The sequence below is a fragment of the Mugil cephalus genome, chromosome 2 (genome assembly GCF_022458985.1).
Source record: "Mugil cephalus isolate CIBA_MC_2020 chromosome 2, CIBA_Mcephalus_1.1, whole genome shotgun sequence".
Classification (NCBI taxonomy): Eukaryota; Metazoa; Chordata; class Actinopteri; order Mugiliformes; family Mugilidae; genus Mugil; species Mugil cephalus.
In genome coordinates this window covers 33,271,803-33,294,015 of record NC_061771.1, presented here as the reverse complement: position 1 = coordinate 33,294,015, position 22,213 = coordinate 33,271,803, and the positions used below count along the sequence as shown (strand labels likewise).

Genomic DNA, 22,213 nt, shown 5'->3' with positions numbered 1-22,213 from the left:
CCTTTATAACTACGGTAGTCCAGTTTATTTAAATCACGTACGGGCTGACACAGTGTCCCCCGGCTGGACCAGTTAATGCTTTAACCCTGTCAGGACGACCTCCTACTGCCGACACATCCGTCGGCCTCCAGGAGTGAACGTCTTCTGAAATGACCAGCGGTGAACAGCAGCTAATGTGACTTTACCCTTTGGAACCAGTGTCATTTCTTTGTCTTTCTCATGTCGGACGCTTTGCTTTGGCTGAACACTAGAAATAATAACTGTTTCTTTGCACTGCTCATGTTTTAACAAGACTTTATTATAAAGACACGAAGGTACATGTTTCAAATCTCAATGGGATGCGTGTCTAATTCACATTTTTATTTTATTTCCTCTGCAAAGAACAAAATAGCAAAATCTTTCACCTTATAACCAAGTGCTGCAATTCAGTCTGCAAATCAAACAGTCACAGGCTGGACAGTGATTTTCTTAACAAGATTCAAGTCAGAAATCAAACAGAGAACATCAGCAAAGTCCTGGCAGCTTCCTGCTTCAGAGAAGCCCACACACATAGTCAGTGTTTCTCACTCATCTTATTTGTGAGGAAGAATCGCTGAGGTCGTCTCCAGGCTGAAACTGACTGAAACTTTCCTATTAAAGGCCTCCAGAAAAACGGAGTAGAAAATAATCCGGGATGAGTTGCTCCACTGATGAGTGGAGGCCGGATGCTCAGGCTTCTGACGTGTGTGCGTCGTTTCAGCTCGTTCACAAACAAAACACGTTTTAGATGTTTCTTCTAATAGTTTAAAGGCTCTCCAACAACAAAAAAGAATACTTCTTTGAAAGCACAGAGGAAGAGAAACACAGCAAGTCACAGCACTTGGAAACGCCACGAGGCCTGGTCTTTGTAGTCCAAACAGTCGGAGGCGTTGAAGTTGAGCTTCCAGGCCGAAGCCGCCGTCTGCTCTTTGTAATCCAGACAGTCTGTGGAGTTGAAGGCGAGGCCGGGCGCGCTGTACGCCTGGTGGTGGTGTGGCGGGTGGTGGTGGTGGTGGTGGTGTCCTGCTGTCTGGCCGATGTGGTGGTGGGGGTGTCCTGACATGGAGCTGCCCGTCATGGGGCTGAGCTGGTGGGGGTGGTGCGGGTGGTGGTGGGAGTGCATGGGTGCCAGGTACGAGCCGCACTCCACGCCCCCAAAGTAGGAGCCGGATGCGGAGGCGGGGTAGCCCTGACCGTAGGCCGCCGCCGTTTGGCCGTAGGACACGGGGTAGGACGGCGTCCCTCCAGCGGAGGAGGACGAGGACACGGAGCGCTGCATGCAGGACGCACTGGTGGGGGCGGCCGGGTCCGGGAGAGCGGCGGGGGCCGGGGCCGGGGAGATGGGTGCCGGGCTCCAGATGGACGACACCGGAGCGGTGACGGAGGTAGAGCTGCTAATCAGACCAGAGGAGACGGAGGACGAGGACGTGGAGGAGGACGAGGAGGAGGAGGTAGCGGAGGAGGAGCTGGACACGGCCGGGGGGGTGAACTGACCGCTGCTCTCTGAACCAGTGCTCTCTCTGGTCGGAGACGACTTCTTCTTCATGGGTTTGACCTTGGAGCTGCTGCTGCTGCTCTGCTGCTGCTGCCGACACTTGGCTCGTCGGTTTTTAAACCAGACCTGAGGAAGGGGACAGGTCAGAGGGTCACCGGTGAGCCACACATGTCCCTCACCTTTCACCTCCCACTTTTTACTTCAGCTTTCAGCACAAAGAAAAGATCAGTGCAGTTTATTCTAAGGTTTTACTTTCACTTCATGGGTTTGTGGAGTTAAACACAGCAGCCCCGTTAAGCCCCTCCCACCACGGAGGAGACAGTACTGTTCACTGGAGAATATCTCAGTGTGAGTCCTTTAAGTCTGACCCATAGTTGTTTTCAGGAGAGTGAGGATGTGAAGAAACACGGTGTCATAACCGTCCCAGTAACTCATAGAGCTTTTTAAAGGGAAATTATTTAACATGTTTAAACATTTAATCCATCTGTACAATATGTTCATAGTAGCTCAGTCACTCATTGTATATAAACCAGCCTGTTCATCCCTCTCATAGACCTAAATACTATTTGAACCTCTGGATTGATTTGATCTGGACTCAACATGTGGAAACACCAGGAAGATGAATCGTGCCTTTAATTTTATTCATTTATTTATGTGAAGGCTGCATCTTCCACGAACTGAAATCACTGGCCACGACCACATTAAAGTTTTTAAAAGTGTTTACAACATGAATACTTTTAATTCTGCGTATATTTAAATAATTAGCAGTAGAGTAATGACCCGTGTGATAACAGCGTCTCCTGTGCCGGCGGTGACACAGGCCCGGGCCGCAGCAGTAAACGGAGAAGCAGCGGCCATAATTGCAGCTTTAAGCCCAGCAGAGGCCGATAAAGCCGCCATGGAAAAGCCTTCAGAGCGTTTTCTAAAGAAAGCTCAGCGCATCAAAAGCTGCTTGTTCACTGAGCCTGAGCTCAGCCAAACGCTCCCCTTTCATTAAAGACTTGTCTCTACTTGATCAATAATAGCTGAACATTTTTCATTCAGAGGCCTGAGCCTCCAAAACTCATTTCTACATCTCTGTCACCTTTTGCTTCACCGTCTGTCAAAACATCACCTCAACATCCAATTATTTACCACAAATACAAAGTGATTATTGTTGTTTTTAGTGAAAAACGTCCTGAGTATCTACGCGCCATGATTCGTCCTGACTCTTCCTGCCTGGTTACAACATTCCTGGCGCATGAAGCGGTTTCTGTGACTTGCTGACCTGGACTCGGGACTCGGGCAGGTTGATTTTGAGCGCCACCTCCTCCCTCATGAAGATGTCGGGGTAGCGCGTCTTAGCGAAAAGCGACTCCAGAATGTCCAGCTGCGTCCGGGTGAAGGTGGTTCGCTCCCGGCGCTGCTTCCGCGGGTTCCCTGCGACCAAAGGGAAAAGCAAACAAACAAAACAATTCTTATTTTTTATATTCCATTTTAATATTCCATCATATGTTATTATACAGCAAGAATGTGGCCGTGAGCTCTGTGCGCAAAGGTCTCTTTTCTTTTCTTTTCTTTTCTTTTCTTTTCTTTTCTTTTCTTTTCTTTTCTTTTCTTTTCTTTTTTATAAACACATCTGTATTTTTGCGGCCTCTTTATTCCCACATTTTAGAACATTTACTTATGAAACGTATCATTAAATAAAAGTGACACAGGCCTTGCTATGAGAATATTTCAAAAACACGGACTCATCTGTTTTCACGTTGGCGCAGTTTAAACGCAAAGTCGAGAGATTGGCGCACATTTAAGAGTCAGTTATTAAAAAATTAAAAAATAAAATTAGCAGCTTGTTTTAACTCTTGGAAACATTAATCCTACTCCTCATACTAAACGACCAGATTAGAGAAATATTAAAGAAGAATTACATGCAACAATAACAGATCTCAGTCATGCGCACGCAGTCTAAGTTTGACATGTTTTCTATGTCACAGAAATAAAAGTAAAATAAAATGTATGTGAACATTTGTTTATCCTGAACATTGTGACGTGTTTGTGTCTGTTCGGGCCGTACCGGGGTATCCCACAGACGGGTGGAGCAGGTCCATGGCAGCTCCGCTCAGGCCCAGCCCGTTCATCCCGTACGGGGCCTGTTTGAGATAAGACATCATGCTCGAAGCGCGGAGGGGGGACCGGAGTCTGGACGGGCGGAGGGGGGACCGGAGTCTGGACCGGAGTCTGGACGGAGGAGGAGGCGCGGATCTCCCGGTGACCAGGTGCGTTCGGCTCGGATCGGATCAGCTGCTGCAGGAGACACATCAACGACGAATAATAGACAACACAGCTCATCAAGGCTGCAACAACTTTGACTTTAACGCGGCAAAAATAAATAAATAAATAAAAATAAAATACATTATTATGAAAAACCTGAGTTTAAATTTGGGGCGATTAAAATAAACCGATTTAAATACCGAGATTATTTGATCATTTGCTCCCATAAGAATCCTCCAGGTGACACGTTTAAACACACAACAGTGTAGAGACTGAACACTGGTTCATTAACTGATCCGCTGTGTGTTTCATTTAAACAGCGTTTAACTGTTGACACATAAATAAAAGGAATATAAACGTTTTTAGAGGAGCCTCAGGAATGAGTTTAACTGGTCACACTTGACTTTTCTCCAGGACGTTCATGCTTTTAACAGCCCGTTATCACCCGGATCTTCATTACGCTTCATTAATTCAATAGCTCACAATTAATGGACCTGTGGAGCCGCGGCCACTCGAGACTTCTCAGCTGGGACGCGCGTCTGAGCGCAGCGAGGCCGCTTTTAGTTTCCACCTCCAGACTCAGTTACGCCTCCAAACAGTTTACTGCTGCTCTACTTGTAATTTATTCGTTCATTTTTATAAATAACTTCTGTGTTCTATATTGTCCGCTGACATTTGTTCTGAACGTGTTATTCACTCAGATAAGAAGCTCCTTAAAATGAAAAATATCCTTTTAACAGGATGAAGCGCACCAGGAAATCTAGAGTAAATTCTGCTTTGGCCTCTAGAATTATTAGAAAATGAACACAGATAAATATAAAACGCATATTTAAAGAACAGCAGCAAATAATACAGCTGAGGCCTGAATAAAGATCTTCTCTCCATGAGGCCGCAGCTTTAATTAGCTGGTAACTGTTAGTATTAGTGTAAGACATTGTATTTAGATAAGAATTTCCATAATCCACTGGAGTCCTTTTAGCAGCTAAATGCTCAAGTTTCGGACTAATAGCATCTTTGTGTGTGTGTGTGCGTGTGTGTGTGTGTGTGTGTGTGTGTGTGTGTGTGTGTGTGCGCGTGCGCGCCCCGGGCCCCTGATGAATCTGAACTGAGGCGTTAACCTCCAAATGAGCTCCACTTATTTCCATAACCACGGGAAGGAGCCGAATTACGCAATGTAAATGCACCAAAAAAAAAAAACTGTGTGCAAATCAGCTGCATTGCAATTTAGATTAGATCTGCGGACAGAGGCCGGTCTGGTGTGGGGCTGTGACACGGAGCACGAGCCACGCCGTCCACGGACAGTTCAAGAGAAGTTGGTGCTCTGCGTCATTATGCGTTTATTTAAAGGTGCAGACAAGTAAAATAAAATGAAATCAATTATAACGTAATATTTATGTTAAATGACACAGATTTTTCTAATAATTATAATAAAATAAAATCACAGTTTTGGGGTTAAACCAAATATTAAGCTAAAAGAGAAAAAACACAATTAAACTGGATGAAGTTAAGAGTCTCACCTGGTTCCTGTTCTTTTTAAATTTAAATTCCTGTGAAATGTCAAACAAACCAGATCCAGAGTGTGAAAAATAAAATATCCGCATAAAGGAGGAAGGTTTATTCTGGTCTGCGGCTCCGTGCGAACATTTCCAGACAGAAAGGATCCAGAAATAAAAGAAAGCGGCTGAAAGTCTCTGTCTGTCTCCAGGTGAAGATTGATCCTCGTCTCCGAGGCCTCAGCTTCTATGAGTCCAGGAAGCGCGACGCTCCGAGGCCTCACAGCCAATAGCAGCGCTCCGCGGGCAGCCAATCAGGGAGCGAGCTGGACACGGAGAGACCCGCCCTCCAGCGGGCAGCCAATCAGGATGCGAGCTGGGCAGAGAACGACCCGCCCCCTCAGAGACGTGACGGGGAATCGGTTTGAGGTGAGTCGGTCCAGAGAAAGTAGAAAAAGTAGAGAAAGAAACTTTCCACCAGATAATAGTTCATTATTTTTATAACAGAAAAATAGAAATGTTATTCATGTTAAAGTTAATTATTATTGCAGCTAATTCTCGATCCTACAAACATGTTTTTCTTCATATATTAATTCTGTACATGTTTTGCTAACGCTATGTTTTATTTAACTTGATATATATTTACTTATTTACTTATTTGAGTTTTATTTTAAGCTCATTTTATTTGATCTTTCTTTTTGCCTGTGGGTGTTTTTTTTTTGTGAACAAGTTTTTTTCCCAGTGGATCATTAAAGTCTAAGAATTATTAGTGTCTGGAGGAAAGAGATGAGAAATCTGCTTTTATTTCTGCTACATGAATAAATTCAGCCCCACATGGAAATAATGTGGAAGAGCTGGAACCAAACAAGGTCAAACAGTTTAAAATAACCACAATAACCAAAAAATAAAATAAAACAAAACAGAACTAAATAAAATAAAATAAAATAAAATAAAATAAAATAAAATAAAATAAAATAAAACAGAACTAAATAAAATAAAATAAAATAAAATAAAATAGAATAAAATAAAACAAAATAAAATAAAATAGAATAAAATAAAAAGTGATTTTCTTATTATTGTATTTCTTTAATCTGAACTAATCTCCTCCAACAGGCGCGAGGCCTTTTCCCACAGATTGAGATTAGAATAAAAACAATGATCTCAGCTGTTTGTCCTAATAACAATCAGAATGTACTTGTTGACTTGCAGCTGATATTTTATCTGCTGCAGAGAAAAGTGAAGCACGTTAACAAACTAACACATTCCTGCAGTAAAATCAGTTCTTAGAATCTGCAGCAGCTTCAACCTCTGAAAGCAAAGAAAAGGGAAATTAATGGGAGTCACACAGAAATGTTTGTGGTGTCATTTCCGCTGAAAACGTGTGAAAAGCAGCGACGTGATTGATCAGAAGCATCAAGATATGAAACGGACCCGGCGCTTGTTGTGAGGGGGTTCGGGCTCTAATCCCAAATTGCAGGAGTATTTTCTTAATACTAAGCCCGTAAATCCAGGGATCAGGCCTGAAGAGGTGTGTGTGTGTGCGTGTGTGTGTGTGTGTGTGCGTGTGTGTGTGTGCGTGTGTGTGTGTGTGTGTGTGTGTGTTGGAGGGAGTGGGGGTAAGTTTGCAGTGGTGTTGTCGGCGCTTATTAAAAGCATGATGCATTAAAGCTCAGGTTGTCAGAAAAGCCGACGGCTGCACAAAAGCACCTGGAAAAAGGAGAAAGAAAAGAAAAGGAAGAAGCAGCCGCGGAGACAGAAAGACAGAAAGACGTGAAATGATCTGAGAGCGCTGAGTGTGTGAACGTGGGACAAGAGGAAACACGGGACGGGACGAGAGACGCTCAGACTCTGGTAAGAAAAACTAAACATGTGGGATTATTTCCTCTGTTTAAAGGTCACTGCGTGTGTTACATGAATGTGACAAAGCAAATGTTTGAATTTAATTCTGAGACTCTGGTTATTATTTAATGTTATTCGTTGTTGCTTCTGCCTTTAAAGCTGATTCTGAGGTTGATGTTCAAAAAGAGGCTTTTATTTGTGGAGACATTATTATTATTACGGTGATTATCTAACAATGAGAAGTTATTCATCATAAAATCTGATAAAATAATTCATCTGAAACAGGAAACACATCAGGTTAAAAACAGGTTTAAAAAAACAGGTTTGTTTGTGAGTTTTGCTCTGACTAAGTGTGTGTGAGTGTGTGTGTGTGTCTGAGTGTGTGTGAGTGTGTCTGAGTGTGTATGTGTGTGTGTGAGTGGGGGGGGGGTCTTATTATCTTTACATTCATACTATAAATGATGTTTTACAACTGTTACAATTCACATTTATTTAAATCACAGATGAAAAATAAACCTGAAGATATTTTCTTATAACCCAAAATAATTTATCAAAGTTTTATCATGAATAAATCCAGGACGTGAAACATCTACAAGAAAAGACAGAAATTACTGTGTTTTTAGTTTTTTTTTTCAGTTGACAGAAAGTTAATAATAATAATAATAATAATAATAATAATAATTGTGTTCTCTTCACGTCTACGGTTAGACTGTGGTTTGTGGTTGATTGTGTCTCAGACTGTGAGTGAATGTCATCATTTATGGCCTTTATTTGTTACATCATCGGCATTAAAAAGTAAAACTACACACGTAGACGTTCGACCGTTCGAGGCCTTTTCTTTCTGTGAGGCCTAAAAACGTCTCCATCAAACGAGACGCAGCTCAGACCTTTTTATTCTGTTTATGTTCACGTTTAAACGCAGCCAAACAAAACTCATGAGCTACAGTCCACTCTGTGTCCTCTGTGTCCAGGCTGTACTCTACATGTCTCCTACAGGGATGTGTCTTTAAAACCAGCATTTTAAAAGGTTTAAAGTGAAAGAGAACTTTTAAACACATGTTGAAGTCTGGATGTTTGTGATCTATGATTTTCTGAATGTTCACAGCTTTTACTTTATTCACTCGTTTTATTTTAGTCCTTGTAGAAGCTTGTGTTCGTTGTTCTGCTGCTACATGTGGACAGAGACAGTGGACAGACAGTGGACAGACAGTGGACAGAGACAGTGGACAGACAGTGGACAGAGACAGTGGACAGAGACAGTGAACAGACAGTGGACAGAGACAGTGGACAGACAGTGGACAGACAGTGGACAGACAGTGGACAGAGACAGTGGACAGACAGTGGACAGAGACAGTGGACAGAGACAGTGGACAGAGACAGTGGACAGACAGTGGACAGAGACAGTGGACAGAGACAGTGGACAGACAGTGGACAGAGACAGTGGACAGACAGTGGACAGAGACAGTGGACAGAGACAGTGGACAGACAGTGGGGGGTGTATCCAGCGAACTTCACGCGTTCATTATAAAGTGAAAATGATGAAATCAGAGATTTTAGGAGAATGTCTGAAACATTAACCCTGAACCTAAACACACACAGTTTGGACCAGTTCCAGTTTCTAATAAACTCAGTCCTGAGTCTAATACTAATATTTCTGACCTAGTTCTGGTCGTTTCTAGACTAGATGTGTCTCTGATTTAGTAGCTGAGTCTTTGTTTCATCAGGTACGAACAAATATCAAGAGCTCGGTACAAGAGGAGATAAATCTTAGAAAAATGTTCATTTGGATGAGGAGACGTTCAGGAAGCACAGGAGATAAGTTGTGTTTTATTGCTCAGACACATTTTCCCATGCAGTGTAAGAACCGAGGGTTCTCCCGGGTTCCTTCAGTCACTGTCATGCAGCCGGTTTCACTCCGTCGAGGTTCAGGTGTGCGTGTTTAACAGCGTGTCACCAGCGCCGGTGTTTCTTTACAGCGTCGTCATGAAAGCTGAGAAACGACTTGTCATCCACAGTCAAGTACAGTACAGACAGGAGGGAGCATGCAGCTGTCAATCACAGGCCCCGTGGGCCCGCCCCCCTCATTAAGAACGCAAACAATAAGGGAGGAGGGGGGAGAAATCAGACACCAGAGCCACGAAACCAACTGACCCCATCCAGTACCCATCACCCCAGAGAGACTGTGTGGAGGGAGTTACTCACTCTGATGGGGGGGGCTTCCAATCCTTTTAGGATTATGCCCCCCACCCACCCCCCACCCCCCTGGCTCTGTTCTTCACTCTTTCACTCTGCTGCCCCTCGGGCAATCACCTTAAAACTTGCACGGCCGCTGCTCATTCACATATCTCCAACAATGCGTAGCGCTGGTAACCAGGCTGCAGGAATGTATGTACGCGTTCACATCCACCAGCAGAGCAGACGGACAGATAGATAGACAGATAGATAGATAGACAGATAGATAGATAGATAGATAGATAGATAGATAGATAGATAGATAGATAGATAGATAGATAGATAGATAGATAGATAGATAGATAGATAGATAGATAGATAAAGAATTACAATAAGACGATATATTCATGCCTGACACATGAATATATCGTCTTTACTACTCTTTATTTTACCCTAATGAGTTTATATGTTTTCTCTCTGGCAGTCGTTCTAGATGTTTGTTTTTTTTTTTGGGACTTGTAGTTTTAGTTTGTTGCTATCTAACAAGTCTCCTCCTCTTTTTGTTTCATCTTTATCTGCGACTATTCCACCAAGTCAGGTCAAATCAACTCTACTGTCAATTCTGACGCGTACAACACAGCACAGGAATGAAATCACCAGCCTCAAAGTGCTACGATGCAGCAGCTAAACAAAAAGAGTAAACAAGAAATGTGCCACGTTGAGAATATGAAAAAATAAAATATATCCTGTATATAAAAAAGTAGACTATGAAGAACATGACATAACCCTAACCCTGACCTCTAACCCCTGACCCTGTGTTAGAAAGTTTCCTTGCTCATCAAACGTGTTGAATCGGCCATAGGGCTTAGAGCCCAGTGAGGTGAATCAGATCCACACTGACCTCTAACCCTAACACTCTGATCCTAAACCTAAACCTAAACCTAGACAGTGACCCTAGACCCTAGCCCTAAATCAGATCCCCACTGACCTCTAACCCGAACCCTGTAATCCTAAACCTAACCCTCTAGTCCTAACACTAACCCTAGACTCTAGATTCTTATTACTGGCCTCAATCTACCAGAGACACACACATGTTACAAAGTGCTGAGAGAAACATCTTTGACACAAATGGGTCAGAAGTTTTGTCTTTGTTCATATTCTAAACATATTAGGAGGTTTCATAGTTTATTCAGGTTCTGTTCTGTTCTGTTCTGTGGAGGATGTAAGAAGAATAATATCCTCAACTAAATACGTGAAATATGTGGATCTTCCCCACACGTCCTGACCCTGTTCTGAGCCACCAGGGAGCAGAGGGCAGGACCGAGCCTCCCTCCCCGGCCCTCGGTCGGGGTGAGGGAGGGAATCGCCGTCGGTCCTTATCTCCAGGTCCAGTCAGCGAGAGGCGGTGAGAGTTTGCTCCATCACCAGAGCCGGTTATTTGATAGGATTCTGGCACTGCAGCTAATCAATGTGCAGCACGGAGCTGCCAGAAGACCTGTAACAAAGCTCAAAGAGCCTCACAAATGGCCCAGTCCTGGGGATAAGCCCCTGCACAGGATTACATATTGATTCTGAACGTCTAAAAAAGCTTATCATATAAAACCGCGGCAGACTACAAAAGTAGCAGAGTCTATGCATGAATCCATCTTTCAGAGAGAAGCATCAACTTTCAAATACAGAGAGCTGAGCATGAAGCAAAACAGAAATAAATGGCAGAGAAATCAATGGCTCGGTGGCACATTGTCAGCTGAAGAATCACAACTCGACCTCTCCTCTCTCTGCCTCTTATCGTTTGCCTTCATATATCTTTATCCTTAAAATTCCTTTGACACCACTTTCTTTGTCTTTGTTGTCGTGCCTATTTAAAGAAGTTGTTCAAACATAAAACATTTTTATTCGTATTAGTCGTCCACATGCAGTGTTTCATTAAATATTGGAATCGTTGCTACTAAACTCACGTCTGAAGCTCCTCTGACTTTTAAGAACCAGATAAGAGGAATAAACAATGTACAATAAACGATAAACTTAAGCTAAGTATAAAACATAGATTAAATTACAGATTAAATTTCAAATATTGCTGAGTGGGTGGGTGACCACCGTTCCTTCCCTTCAGTCCCCTGTGGCCTATTTCCTCCCCCTGAGTGGGGAGTTGTAGAGCTGATGGCACGAGGCACAAAGGAGTTGGCACCGTTATTCTTTTAGTGGTCGTCTGATATCAGACAGGTTGGTGGTTCCTGTCCCTAGTCTGTCCGTTGTGTCCTTGAGCATGACACTGAACCCACCTGCCTCCAGGTGTGTGCTCCCTGGTGTATGATCGTGAGTGGTGTTGGTGGTGTTTTGAGCATCTAAAAATGGAAAAGCGCAATATAAAACCAATGCATTATTATTATTATAGTGTCTATGTCTCTCTGCTGATTCATCACATGAACTCCGTCCGAACGTCCAGGTCCACCTCAGTATTCTACTAACACTCCTCTTCACATTTTGACCTGTGACTTCAAGTGGTTGAATGACTTTTTATGGGTTTTTTAAAGTCTATTATGTGGTGAAAATGGACTCGATGATGATGTCACTCATGAAACAGTGAAAGCTGCTGGAATAGTTATAGTTAATAGTTGATTTCAGGTTGTTTGTGAAATGTTTTGTTAAAGTTGATCAGACGTGAAGCTTTTTTAATAATGTCCTTGTATTTCTTCGTCCTGAATGGAAACGTAGAGGTTGTTGCTCCTGTTTGACACCTGATAGAGGACGAGTGAACCCTGATCTTCACCTCAGACACTCAGAGCGTTTACATGCAGAGATTAATGGAGCTTTGCTCTAAACTCTACTTTCTGACTTTCAGTCCTTGTCCCAGTTTACATGCAGCGGAGAAAATCTAATAACTGTTCTCCTCCTCCACACTAGGGGGCGATACGTGTCTTTTCAGCAGGTTAATACCACGTTAATACGGCCCGATTTCTGGTTGATCTATTACATGATATAATAAACTAGAGTCGTTCATGTGTCAGACATTTAAACAACAACCAGACGGATAATAGAACATTTTTAATCTTGTACGTAATCTTCGTGTTATTTCTGGTGCAGGTAAGATCCGCGCTGTCCCTCAGACGGCTCCGTTTCTCTTCTTCTTCTTCTATGATCGGCTTCTTGGACGTTTTTGTTCCGGGGTCACGCGCCAGCGCAGCGGTGCTGGAGCATGCGCACACGCATCATCCAATGAAAACTCTGATTCAATCACATTATCTGAGCGACTCAATAATAATGAGAACTCAGACTTTAATCACAGTAACGTGTTTACATGAACTTAAGTTCTCCTGTTAGAGTCTGATTATTTTTTTGCCCTGTTGTGTTATTGTGCTGCAGGTGTAAAATCCTAAATGTTGAATGTAAGGTTGTTCTGAACACATGTTGATGGTGAGAGCTGAGCTGATCAGACAGATGACGGGTTTTTAGATGTGGGCCAGGATCTGTCTGTTGTCTACACACTGAAATGTGCTGCTGAGATTCCATCAGTGTTACTTCGTCTTAATCAGGACAGGGTTTGAGGACATGTTTGTCCCACGCCTGCCGCTCTGCCAACAAACAACAGAGGAAACAAATCCTGTGTGTCCTTGATATGAGAGACAGCAGCAAATACATCCGCTTCCCCTCCATCAATAATCCGCACTTAATAATCAGGAGATTAACTGATTTCAGGTGTGTGGATGACTGGCGGCTGGAACCACCACGGATGATGGGGGCAGCAGAGAGTCCCCCCCCCCCCCAACAAAGCCCGGCCCCATTCATTCCCTGGCAACATAAAACTAATTAGAATTGATTTAATATGGATCAGGTACCTTATCAGGTGAGAGAGGGAATTACCATGGCGACCAAAGGTCTGCGGCAGGTCGCTGTTGAATGGTAAAATCAATGTGAGGCCAACGTGCTGCATCTGCTCTGAACAACATGTGAGTATTTCACCTTTAAATGAAAGAGAACGTTTCTCCACAGACGTGTGCAAACACTGTCTCTGTTTTACTAAACACAACAAACTGCATTACTGAGTGGATCACCTGACGCCGTCCTCTCAGGAAACCCACCACTCCTCCCCCTCTTTCTTCTCCTTCTTCTTCTTCTTCTTCTTCTTCTTCTTCTTCTCCTCCTCCTTCTTCTTCTTCTCCTCGTTCTTCTCCTCCTCCTCCAAGCCTCTTGTTTTTCGCCGGCTGGCATCAGTTCAGCTGCTCGTCAAACCCTCTCCAGCTCCGGCTCCTTTTCTCTCCCTGGGCAACTTTGAAAACTTCATCAATATGTTAATGACTTAATCTTTAAACACTTAAAGAAACCATTAATAAACATTGATTTGAACACTTGCCACCAGTGACTCACATTAATCCAGTGCAAATAGCTGATACACAAACTGCAACGGAGGCAATTTGTGGAGGATTACCGACGGAGAACGGACATGAGAGACACTGATCAGGTTTTTCTGTGGTGGAGATGAAACGAGGCATCAGGAGACGTCCTTTTCTTCTTCTGTGGCCGAGGTCAACAGAGCTTTTAAAAGGAGAGTGCTCCCTTAAATAAAAATCATATTATTTAACAACACAGCGGTGAAGCCGTGTTCATTAGCAGCTAAACCAGCCACAGTCAACACACACACAGTTTGGGTTCGTCTCTACAAGATACAGAGAATAAAACAGTTTTTATCGAATGCTGTTTCATCCCTGTGGTCTGACGTTTAAACACACTACGCGGACAATAGAAGAAACGCAACCAAAACAAAGATATTTCTAAAGTTTTACAACCAGAGACTTTATTTGCACAGTGGCAGGCGAGTGCGTCTACTGTCATTGTGAAGTCTGCATCCAGACAATTACTCCAGAACATTCTGGGTACAGACTCAACCTGAGGGCCCTTAATGATGGAGGACACTCCACCAGATGTATTTGGCTCACATGGGATCTTTGCTTTCACGGTAGTTTTAGAAGTTCATTCTAAACATTCTTGTTTGTCACATGCGTGAGTGTGATCTCACAGACAGAAGGATTTTTTTATTTTGTTTTTTCTGTTTTGCGAAGGTGATGGATTTGTTCCCCGAAGGTCTTTGTACTTGTTGAAGTGAGTGAAGCCTCTATAACCAAATAAGATTAAGATCCCAATCTGAGCCGGTGCGACATTAAAAAGATAAGGCTAATGAGAGAGGCCTGCTGATTAGAAACAGAATAAAAGTATGTTCCTTTCTCAGCCTCCCTTTTTCAAATCAAGATTACATGTAATAAACATTTAGACTATTGTGTTTCATGAAGCTCAATAATTAAAAGATTAATCCACATCCAGATTGTCCTGAAAGGATTTTCTCTCCCTGCTCAAATAAATATCTCAGGGATAACACCTTCGGTACAAAGCTAAAAGCCCAGAAAGACCCACAGACACGGACTTAACGCCCTCCTCGTGTTGTTATAGTACATTTTCCACGTTTGCTTTAGATAACAAATCTTTGGTTGACCCTGAGGGTTAGGGGAGCATTACAAATTAATCCCAGTTTTAATAAGTCTGTCTTAAGCCTGGGATCTTTACTTGAAAAGAAAGGAAGAAAGAAAAAGGGGGAGGGAGAGAAGAAAGGGATCTGAGAGGAAAAGAAATATATTAAAGCCTGTGATCACAGGCAGCTTTTCTTGTTTGTTATCCCTCCGTTTTACCTTTAATCCAATACTTGCTAATCCAATTTGTCTTTCGTGCTCCGACTTTAACTTCTCCTCATCTTAAATGTGCCTGAGCCTCCGGACTCAGAGACCCCTCTTCACTCGAGTCCCTCTGGAGCAACCGTGGGACGACTCTGGGACGTGTCTCAGGAACAAACAAAAAAAAGTTTAGCGCGTTATGAAGAAAAAAGAAAGGCCGAGGAAACTGGTGCATGTTGACTGCTCATGACTCCAGAATAAAAACTAAGACAAGTCGTGGCTTCAGCTTGAATATGCATGAAGAGCCATAATCAGATCTTGGGCAGTCACCCACTGAAGGGGAATATTGGGGAACACAAAGGGATTGATTTAATTACTTGGAGTGGGCCTGTGCTTCGGAGCTGCCTTGTTAGGACGGAATGAAAAGGCTGGCACAATCCCTGCGCTATTTTTGTGAGGGGGGTTTGTAGGGGGTGAAGGAGGGTGAGGGGGGGTTGCAGTTGCAGATGGTGGGGGTGCAGAGGTAGTCTAGTTTCTTAAGTCACCAAAACTAATCCAGAGAATAAAGCTCTCCTGATTGAAAGGACCTGCATTGATTAGAAAACACGGTTCGAGAGCGTCGTCTGTTGAAGCCCAGTGTCACTTTTATTTAACGCGTCTGGTATCACTCTACAGCTGAGTCTGCTGTTATTTGTCTTCTCCGTGTGACTGTATCTGATGCACCAGTTCCCTAAAATTAGACATTTTAAAAAAGCTGAATTTTCTCATCAAATATGCAGCACCTGACTTCCAGACGTGCACACATGTCTGAGGACGACGAGCTCCGCCGCTGTGCTGCTCCCGTCTCTGCCGTTTGTCTTTGTCCAGAGATGATGACAGATTCAAGGGTCTTTAGAAGAAAACAAAGCACTTGAGATATTTTGAAGGAGGCGTCGATGTGGAACTCCAAAGCAGAACTCACCTGATGGAACCCTGAGAGGTGTTTTCATCAAAAGGGCCCCTTTCTATCGCACGGACTCACACAATAAGTCGGTCAGAGTGGATTCTAGTGCCTTGTGCTCAACAGGCACCGGTGACAACGAAGCCCTTAATCATCTCATGACAAAAGCCAAAAGGCATCATCCTATTAAGCAGTGTGCTTCGCCGCTAATATGAGCTACTGCCCGGGAACCTTTCATAGGGCGCTGTGCTATTAAAGTGCTTCTGAACCAGCCAGCGGGAACCTAGGCCCATTCACCTTTCATCTAGGGGCCTGTTGTTTGGCGGCTATAGTGGAGGCGGCTCAAGATGTTAGTGATCTCATTACAGCGGTTGTGAGAAACAGCCTCCAAGTTTGAGCATCTCCCTTCCCGTGCGCTCGCCTCCTTTTCAGTCTTCGTCCCGCGTCAAAGGCTTCGCCCTTGCTTGGCCATAAATTGATTATTGCTTCAGGTTCACAAATATGCCATTTTCCTCAAAAGTTTACTCATCCACACCCCCCGCTGCACGCTCTTTCTTATCGTTCCTTCTCGGGGAGGTGCGCTGAATGGGCGGCCAGGTTGAAAAGCGAAGAGGCCCCCGGCGTCACAAAAAAACGTTCAGATTTCTCATTTAGTTGTCTTTATGCTGCAGCGCCATGTGGTCCTTGAAGGTGTTGAAAACATGGGAAGCACCGGAGGGATCAGAGCAATCTCATTAGCATTCGCTCAGAATTGGAGTGGCCCGGCTGTATGGCGAGGCCGGGGTCTCTGCCGGGCCCGAGACGACCGCCTCCGCCGCTGCGCCCTCCGCCTCTTTGTGCCTTTGTGTTCTTTCAAGATTTTTTTGTCGTGGCAGTCTGCTATCCTAGGTGGGACGTTGCCAAAAGGGATCATGGGAAAAAAAGACAATGTCATCTGTATCCTGGGCTCATCAAAATAAAAGGGACACGTGATTAAGTCATGGTTTTCGTGCTAATATTGGATATTTTGAACCACACCTTAGCTCTGCAGAGAGAGACGAATGAAAGACATTGGTTGTGGGGTCAGATTGAGGCTGGTTAATGCTGCATTCATGCATGAATGGTGTTAGAGTACACATGTAATAAACGCTACTGCATTAGCCTAGCAACTGGGAAGCTAATCACTGGTACCTGAAGAATTATAAAATGAAAAGTGATGGATTTCTGTGTTTGGTTTTCTCCAGGGAGGGTTTCCTGAACACCGTGAATCAGCGACGCTTCGGACCAGAACAACCACGTCTGTAACATCAGCATCACTGGGAATGTTCTTCATGCATCCAACCATGTGTGCACATTTTGACCAGACATGCAAACGTTCCCAAAGACTTCCCCCGGTAACATATGGGATTAAACTGGACAACATTCAGTGACCAGGCGATGTATTGAGATGTGTAACAGATGCAGGTCTCTGAGGACGGGTTTTATCTACCAGATCCCAGCGGTCGGCCCTGCTATCGTGGACAATGACCCTAAAGAGTGTCAACAGCTCATTTCCACCAGAGCCGGGGTTTGTGTGCATGTGTGTGTGAGACAGATCTAGATACAGAAAGAAGAACGTAAACTCAAAAGCTGAAAGCTTCATGTGATTGATATTAAAACGTTTCTGCAACACTCGCAGTTCTATATCCAACAAATCAGCGAACAGAGGTTTGAGTTAAACGTTCTGTCTCAGTTTAACTCTGAGTGGAACTGCGACTGTTCAGAGAGAATTTCATTTGGGAAAAGAAAAAGGGCTGTTTGACAATGTTTTTACAGCCATAAACCATCAATAGAAATTATCTGGCAACTAGTTTTACACCTAATTTGACCATTTAAAAAAAAAAAAATCTATATTTAAGAAGTAATTCCAAGCAATGGGTGGTTTCCACTTCCTCTTTAGATTTGCTGCTTTAATTGTTTTATATTGTTGGAGGGCTAAATGGAAAAGATGTTCTGTTTTGCTTAATGGCGACTGAGTGAATCATGGAGAATTTAATATTCATTGGCTTCATGTGTTTGTTATTTTCCTCTAATTGATTAAAGGACGTGTATCAGCCAATCATTCAGATAAAAGTCCTGTTCCCTGGCTCCCGTCAGTCGGTGACAGGGAGCTGAGGAAAGAGGAGCGAGCAAATCCAAAACACTTGAAAATTTGTCATTAGTGCGGCGCTACATTCTTTCATTACCGGGTTTATCAGAGCAACCAGCCATAAGGCGCAGGTTCATGCACCCTTGAGCACAAAGACTCAAGTTGTTCTACATTTACAGAATCATTTAACTTCTTTAATTATTCTTTAAATTACAATTGCAAATAAAGGCGCTGCCCGTGGTGGATATGCATGGCCTGCAAAAAGAGCAACATTTTTAATGATTACTTTTCACATGGTACCAAACTAATCTCCCATGGACAAGAACTGAATGAAAAAGGGAAGATTTTCTCCGCCATTCTACTTTAATGGAGGGCGCATCCGTCATCAGGCGCGCTGCCTGTTCTGGACCAGATGTTGCAGAACTAACCAACAATTGGGTTGAAAATAGAAAAGGACCAGGGGCGGGGAGGTTGGAATAAATTAATTTCTAATTTCTCAGTCTTTGATGGAATTAGGCTCACTTCTTTCCCCCTATGTGCTGTGTGAATGTCCATGCGTTAAACGTTTTTTCTTCTCCTGCCGCCCCCCTCCTCCCCCCTCCCCTCTTTGCTTTCCTGACGGTTAAGGGCCACCCAGAGGAGAGTGAGTGATGCAAAACCGAGGAGTAATCCCTCTGTTTATCTCGGCTTCGAGGCTTCGGCCCCAACCTCTGCTTCTATTATCCCAAGGATTTAAGGCAAACTTTCATTTATTGGCCGGCCTCCGTTCTCTATCCCGGCTCCAGAGCTCAGGATACCCCCTCCCCGAGCCTCTGTCCCAGTGTGAGCGGATTTGCATAGAGCAACAATGCATGTTGCCAGGGCAGTGGCCAGTCAGTGGTGGGACAGGCCCGCTCACAAGCACAGTTTGCTCAGGCAGCACATGGCCACAGAAGAATGTGGCCGTCGGGGGGAAGGAGCAGCACCTGCGTGGCGCAGCGCTAAGCTAGCGACAACACCAGATGTACCACAATATGGACACTGACTTTAAACCCTTCACACAAATGAACAAACAGAGCAGGAGGTCCAAAATGGGCTTTTGGACGAGGGCGGAGCCTCTGACACGAGGGCTCACCTGCTGCAGCCGTTCACCTGCTACACTCTACAATTTACATTCACTCATTCACCCAACTGCCTCTCACGTCAACATGAAGTCCATACGAATAATTAATGATAAGAAAAATAAATGCTAACCTGATGATTCACAGTCAGCTGAGAGAGTCATTCGTGATGTTAACTATGGGTCCTACTGTGTGAAGCAGTAAACGTCCATGTGCATTCGCTTCCATCCCGGTCGTACACAGGTTGGTTGATTTAATATATTACATCTGATTTGATTTTAATATAAATCTAAATAAATATTGATTTATATTAAATATAAATAACATTACAGCAGATACAGGCCAGGTCCCGGCCCAGATCCAAGATGCTTTTGGCCTCATGATGTAAATGCATAGTTGAGCCTTGGAGGTTGTGAGCTGTCACAAACACATGGAGTTAAGCTTGGTTTACACCCTCCCTGGTGCAGTGGTGCCTGTGTGCTGGTGTGTTGGTGAGTTGTCAGCTGAGGTGTTGGAGTAGACGTTAATAAATGTGGAGAAGACGTCAGTGAGGGTTGTTGACTTCTGAACCAACATCTTAACTCAAACATGTATAATACAGTACATCATCAGCATACTGCAGCACACCACCCTGCTGCTGCACAGAAACACTCACTACACCTGAACATGTGCTGCTAGAGACGGTCAGCGTCAGATTCACCTTTCCTTCCTGTTCCATTAGAGCCGGTTAAAGATGTCAGTGGGTGAACATCCGTGGCTGTTTAGCACGTAGCCAACACGCTACTGTCAAGAATCAAGTCATCGTGTCGTATTCTGATGCTTTGTTTGTGTGAGAGCAGCACGAGGAGCACATGACCACACGGCCTCAGCCCATTCAGAGGCCAGTGTTTGGGATGAGTGTTGACGGACCAGTGGGGGGACACAATGTAAAGCGGCAGCCTGCAGGGAGCTGAAAGTCCCTTCAGCTACAGGTAAATAAAGACCACCCACCCCCACATCCACACATCCACCAGCACAGACCTTATCTCCACCCACCACAGACGCTGCTTCCCTCTCCTGTGGACGTCAGCAGAGCCGCAGATAGTAGATAGGGACATTTAAACATCAGTCCGCACTTAATACCAGCTCCTCTCCTCAGGACTGAGCCGTATCAACCAGGTCTCTGTGGTGATGGGTTCAGATCTCCCTGCAGCCTGATACCTGGATACTCTGCTCCACGCTGGTTCAGAACTAACACCAACACGCAGGCATGAGGCGATGAGACGGGCCACAAAAACACAACGGTGCTTCATCTCCATCACTGTTCAACATGTCTTTTAATTCACGGCCGACCTCTTAAATAAGCCGACAGCCTGGCCTGGTGGGATGGAGCCTCTGGTGCCGCCCTGCAACCTCAACATCCACTCATTTCATCACAGTCTCATTTATGACCGACTCAGATGCATCTCTACTTTCTGCTCACTGACCTTTTCAAAGAGCCTTTCAGATGCTTTGTTTCATTTATTTTTCATTTTACAAATTATTTACAATACAAATGCAATTTCATTCCCTGATTCACAGCAGAGGAGACGTGAGAACTCACAGCAGGATATGACTCTGTCAAAAAGGATCTCTCCACAAGCTACCAAGACAACAAGACACTGAATTATGAACAACAATAACCTATTTCTATCAAAATGTTTCTATCTAAAACACATCAGACTCAGGGACATGAGACAAAACACATCCAACTAAACTAGGATCAAACATATTTCAACAGCAGTTTTTATGTTCAACCCCTCTAAATATTTACCAAGTATATATATATATATATATATATATATATATATATATATATATATATATATATAGTCTAACACATGCCCCGTTTCCTTTTCATATATATATATAGATATAGATATATATCTATATATATATAATTCTAGGGAGACACAGTTGTGGTGACTAGTCACAGACCAGACTGAACTCTCTGGAACTGCACAAACGCTGATGTGTTCTTGTTTTCAGCTTAGAAAGTCATGTTGTCGTGTTGTTTTAATCATGTCTGTTTTTCTAAAGTCTGCATCTTATTGGTCTTTTCTTTAAAGAATCCCACACTTTTAATTGGTGATGACCATGAACACAACACAGAGCGATGATATAATAATACAGTAGGTTTGACCAGGTTTAAATGATACTAAACATAAAAGGATCCATGGGTTTGAACATGTTACACCTGCCTCATTCCTGTGTGTGTGCTCTGATTAGAAACCAGTTTCTGGAAGTTCTGACATATGATCCTGAAACGTTTGTCTTCATGCAGTTTCTCGAAGCTTTTCGTTGCTTCAAATACAAATAAGCATGATGATGATTGTGTTCTCTGACCTGAAGAAAAGTTCTTAATAGGACGTGTTGACTAAATGGGCCGGTGGGGAGGGTTTCTACATGCCCCCCTCCCGTCGCTGGTTTGCTGCCAGCGTGAGGAGGAGCTGGAGGAGGCCGGCTGATGGCACACGGAGCAGATATCGTCCTAATATCTGTTGACAGTCGGCTCCTCTCTGCATAATTGGCTCCACCTCCCCCATTAGCAGCGGCTCTGTTTGGCTCCCCGGGGCATGTGTTAGAACAAATTTGAGGAGTGTCATATTGCACGCATTTCAACAGGGCCAACAGGGTTAGACTCACATTAGCGTAATGAATCAATCTGCTCAGTTAATGGCTGAGCCGACTCCATTAAGGCAGGAGGTGTCTGAGGCGCAGGATTCCAGCTCAGCACAATCATCCTATTAATTAGAAATGCAATGAAAATAAACATTTAAATGGTGAATACTTCCTGTTCTGTTCAGGAAGAAAACAAGGAAAATATCTTAGCTGAATTTCAAAATAAAAGAACACGTCTTTTCTTATTCTCTGGTCATTTGGACAAATTTTAATTCATTTCAGAGGTAAAGTAGGAAACTCTCAAAGTAAACGTGTATAATTACAAAGAAGATGACCAATCGTTTCCTTTTCATTTTAAACCAGAACCAGAGCAGATATTAAAAACCAGTGGAGAAGTAAAGCACATGAGAACAGTTCCTTGTGCCTCTTCATGCAGACAGCAGATTCCTGACATTAAAGACAAAAGGAAATAACAACTACTCAAGTGAAGACACGGCAG

General features: G+C 43.7%; 1 protein-coding gene and 1 long non-coding RNA gene across 3 annotated transcripts; one reads left to right on the top strand and one right to left on the bottom strand.

Annotated features, from left to right (window-relative positions):
• Positions 1-277: 277 nt before the first annotated feature.
• LOC125003569 (homeobox protein OTX1 B-like) lies at positions 278-5,487 on the bottom strand. Of its 2 annotated transcripts, none has more exons than XM_047577574.1 (4): positions 5,281-5,487; positions 3,567-3,796; positions 2,781-2,932; positions 278-1,639 (listed from the first exon to the last, which is right to left on the bottom strand). In XM_047577574.1, exons 2-4 carry the CDS (start codon positions 3,661-3,663, stop codon positions 851-853), a joined length of 1,038 nt encoding a protein of 345 aa, XP_047433530.1. In that variant the 5' UTR covers positions 3,664-3,796; positions 5,281-5,487; the 3' UTR covers positions 278-850. The 2 variants fall into 2 exon arrangements, with proteins under 2 accessions (XP_047433530.1, XP_047433531.1); XM_047577575.1 differs by having other exon boundaries at positions 3,567-3,793.
• A 1,498-nt stretch (positions 5,488-6,985) lies between these two features.
• On the top strand, positions 6,986-17,944 carry LOC125003597. Its single transcript, XR_007112245.1, has 2 exons — positions 6,986-7,107; positions 17,091-17,944. It is a non-coding gene; the product is annotated as an uncharacterized LOC125003597 (long non-coding RNA).
• The last annotated feature ends 4,269 nt before the right edge of the window (positions 17,945-22,213 follow it).

What these genes read in the sequence shown, in the direction of transcription:
- LOC125003569 (XM_047577574.1), bottom strand. Translation starts at nt 3,663, where the DNA reads ATGATGTCTTATCTCAAACAGGCCCCGTACGGGATGAACGGGCTGGGC. An exon ending in CCCGTCTGTGGGATACCCCG is followed by an intron (nt 2,933 to 3,566) that starts GTACGGCCCGAA and finishes CTTTGGTCGCAG; the next exon opens with GGAACCCGCGGAAGCAGCGC. An exon ending in TGCCCGAGTCCCGAGTCCAG is followed by an intron (nt 1,640 to 2,780) that starts GTCAGCAAGTCA and finishes CCCCTTCCTCAG; the next exon opens with GTCTGGTTTAAAAACCGACG.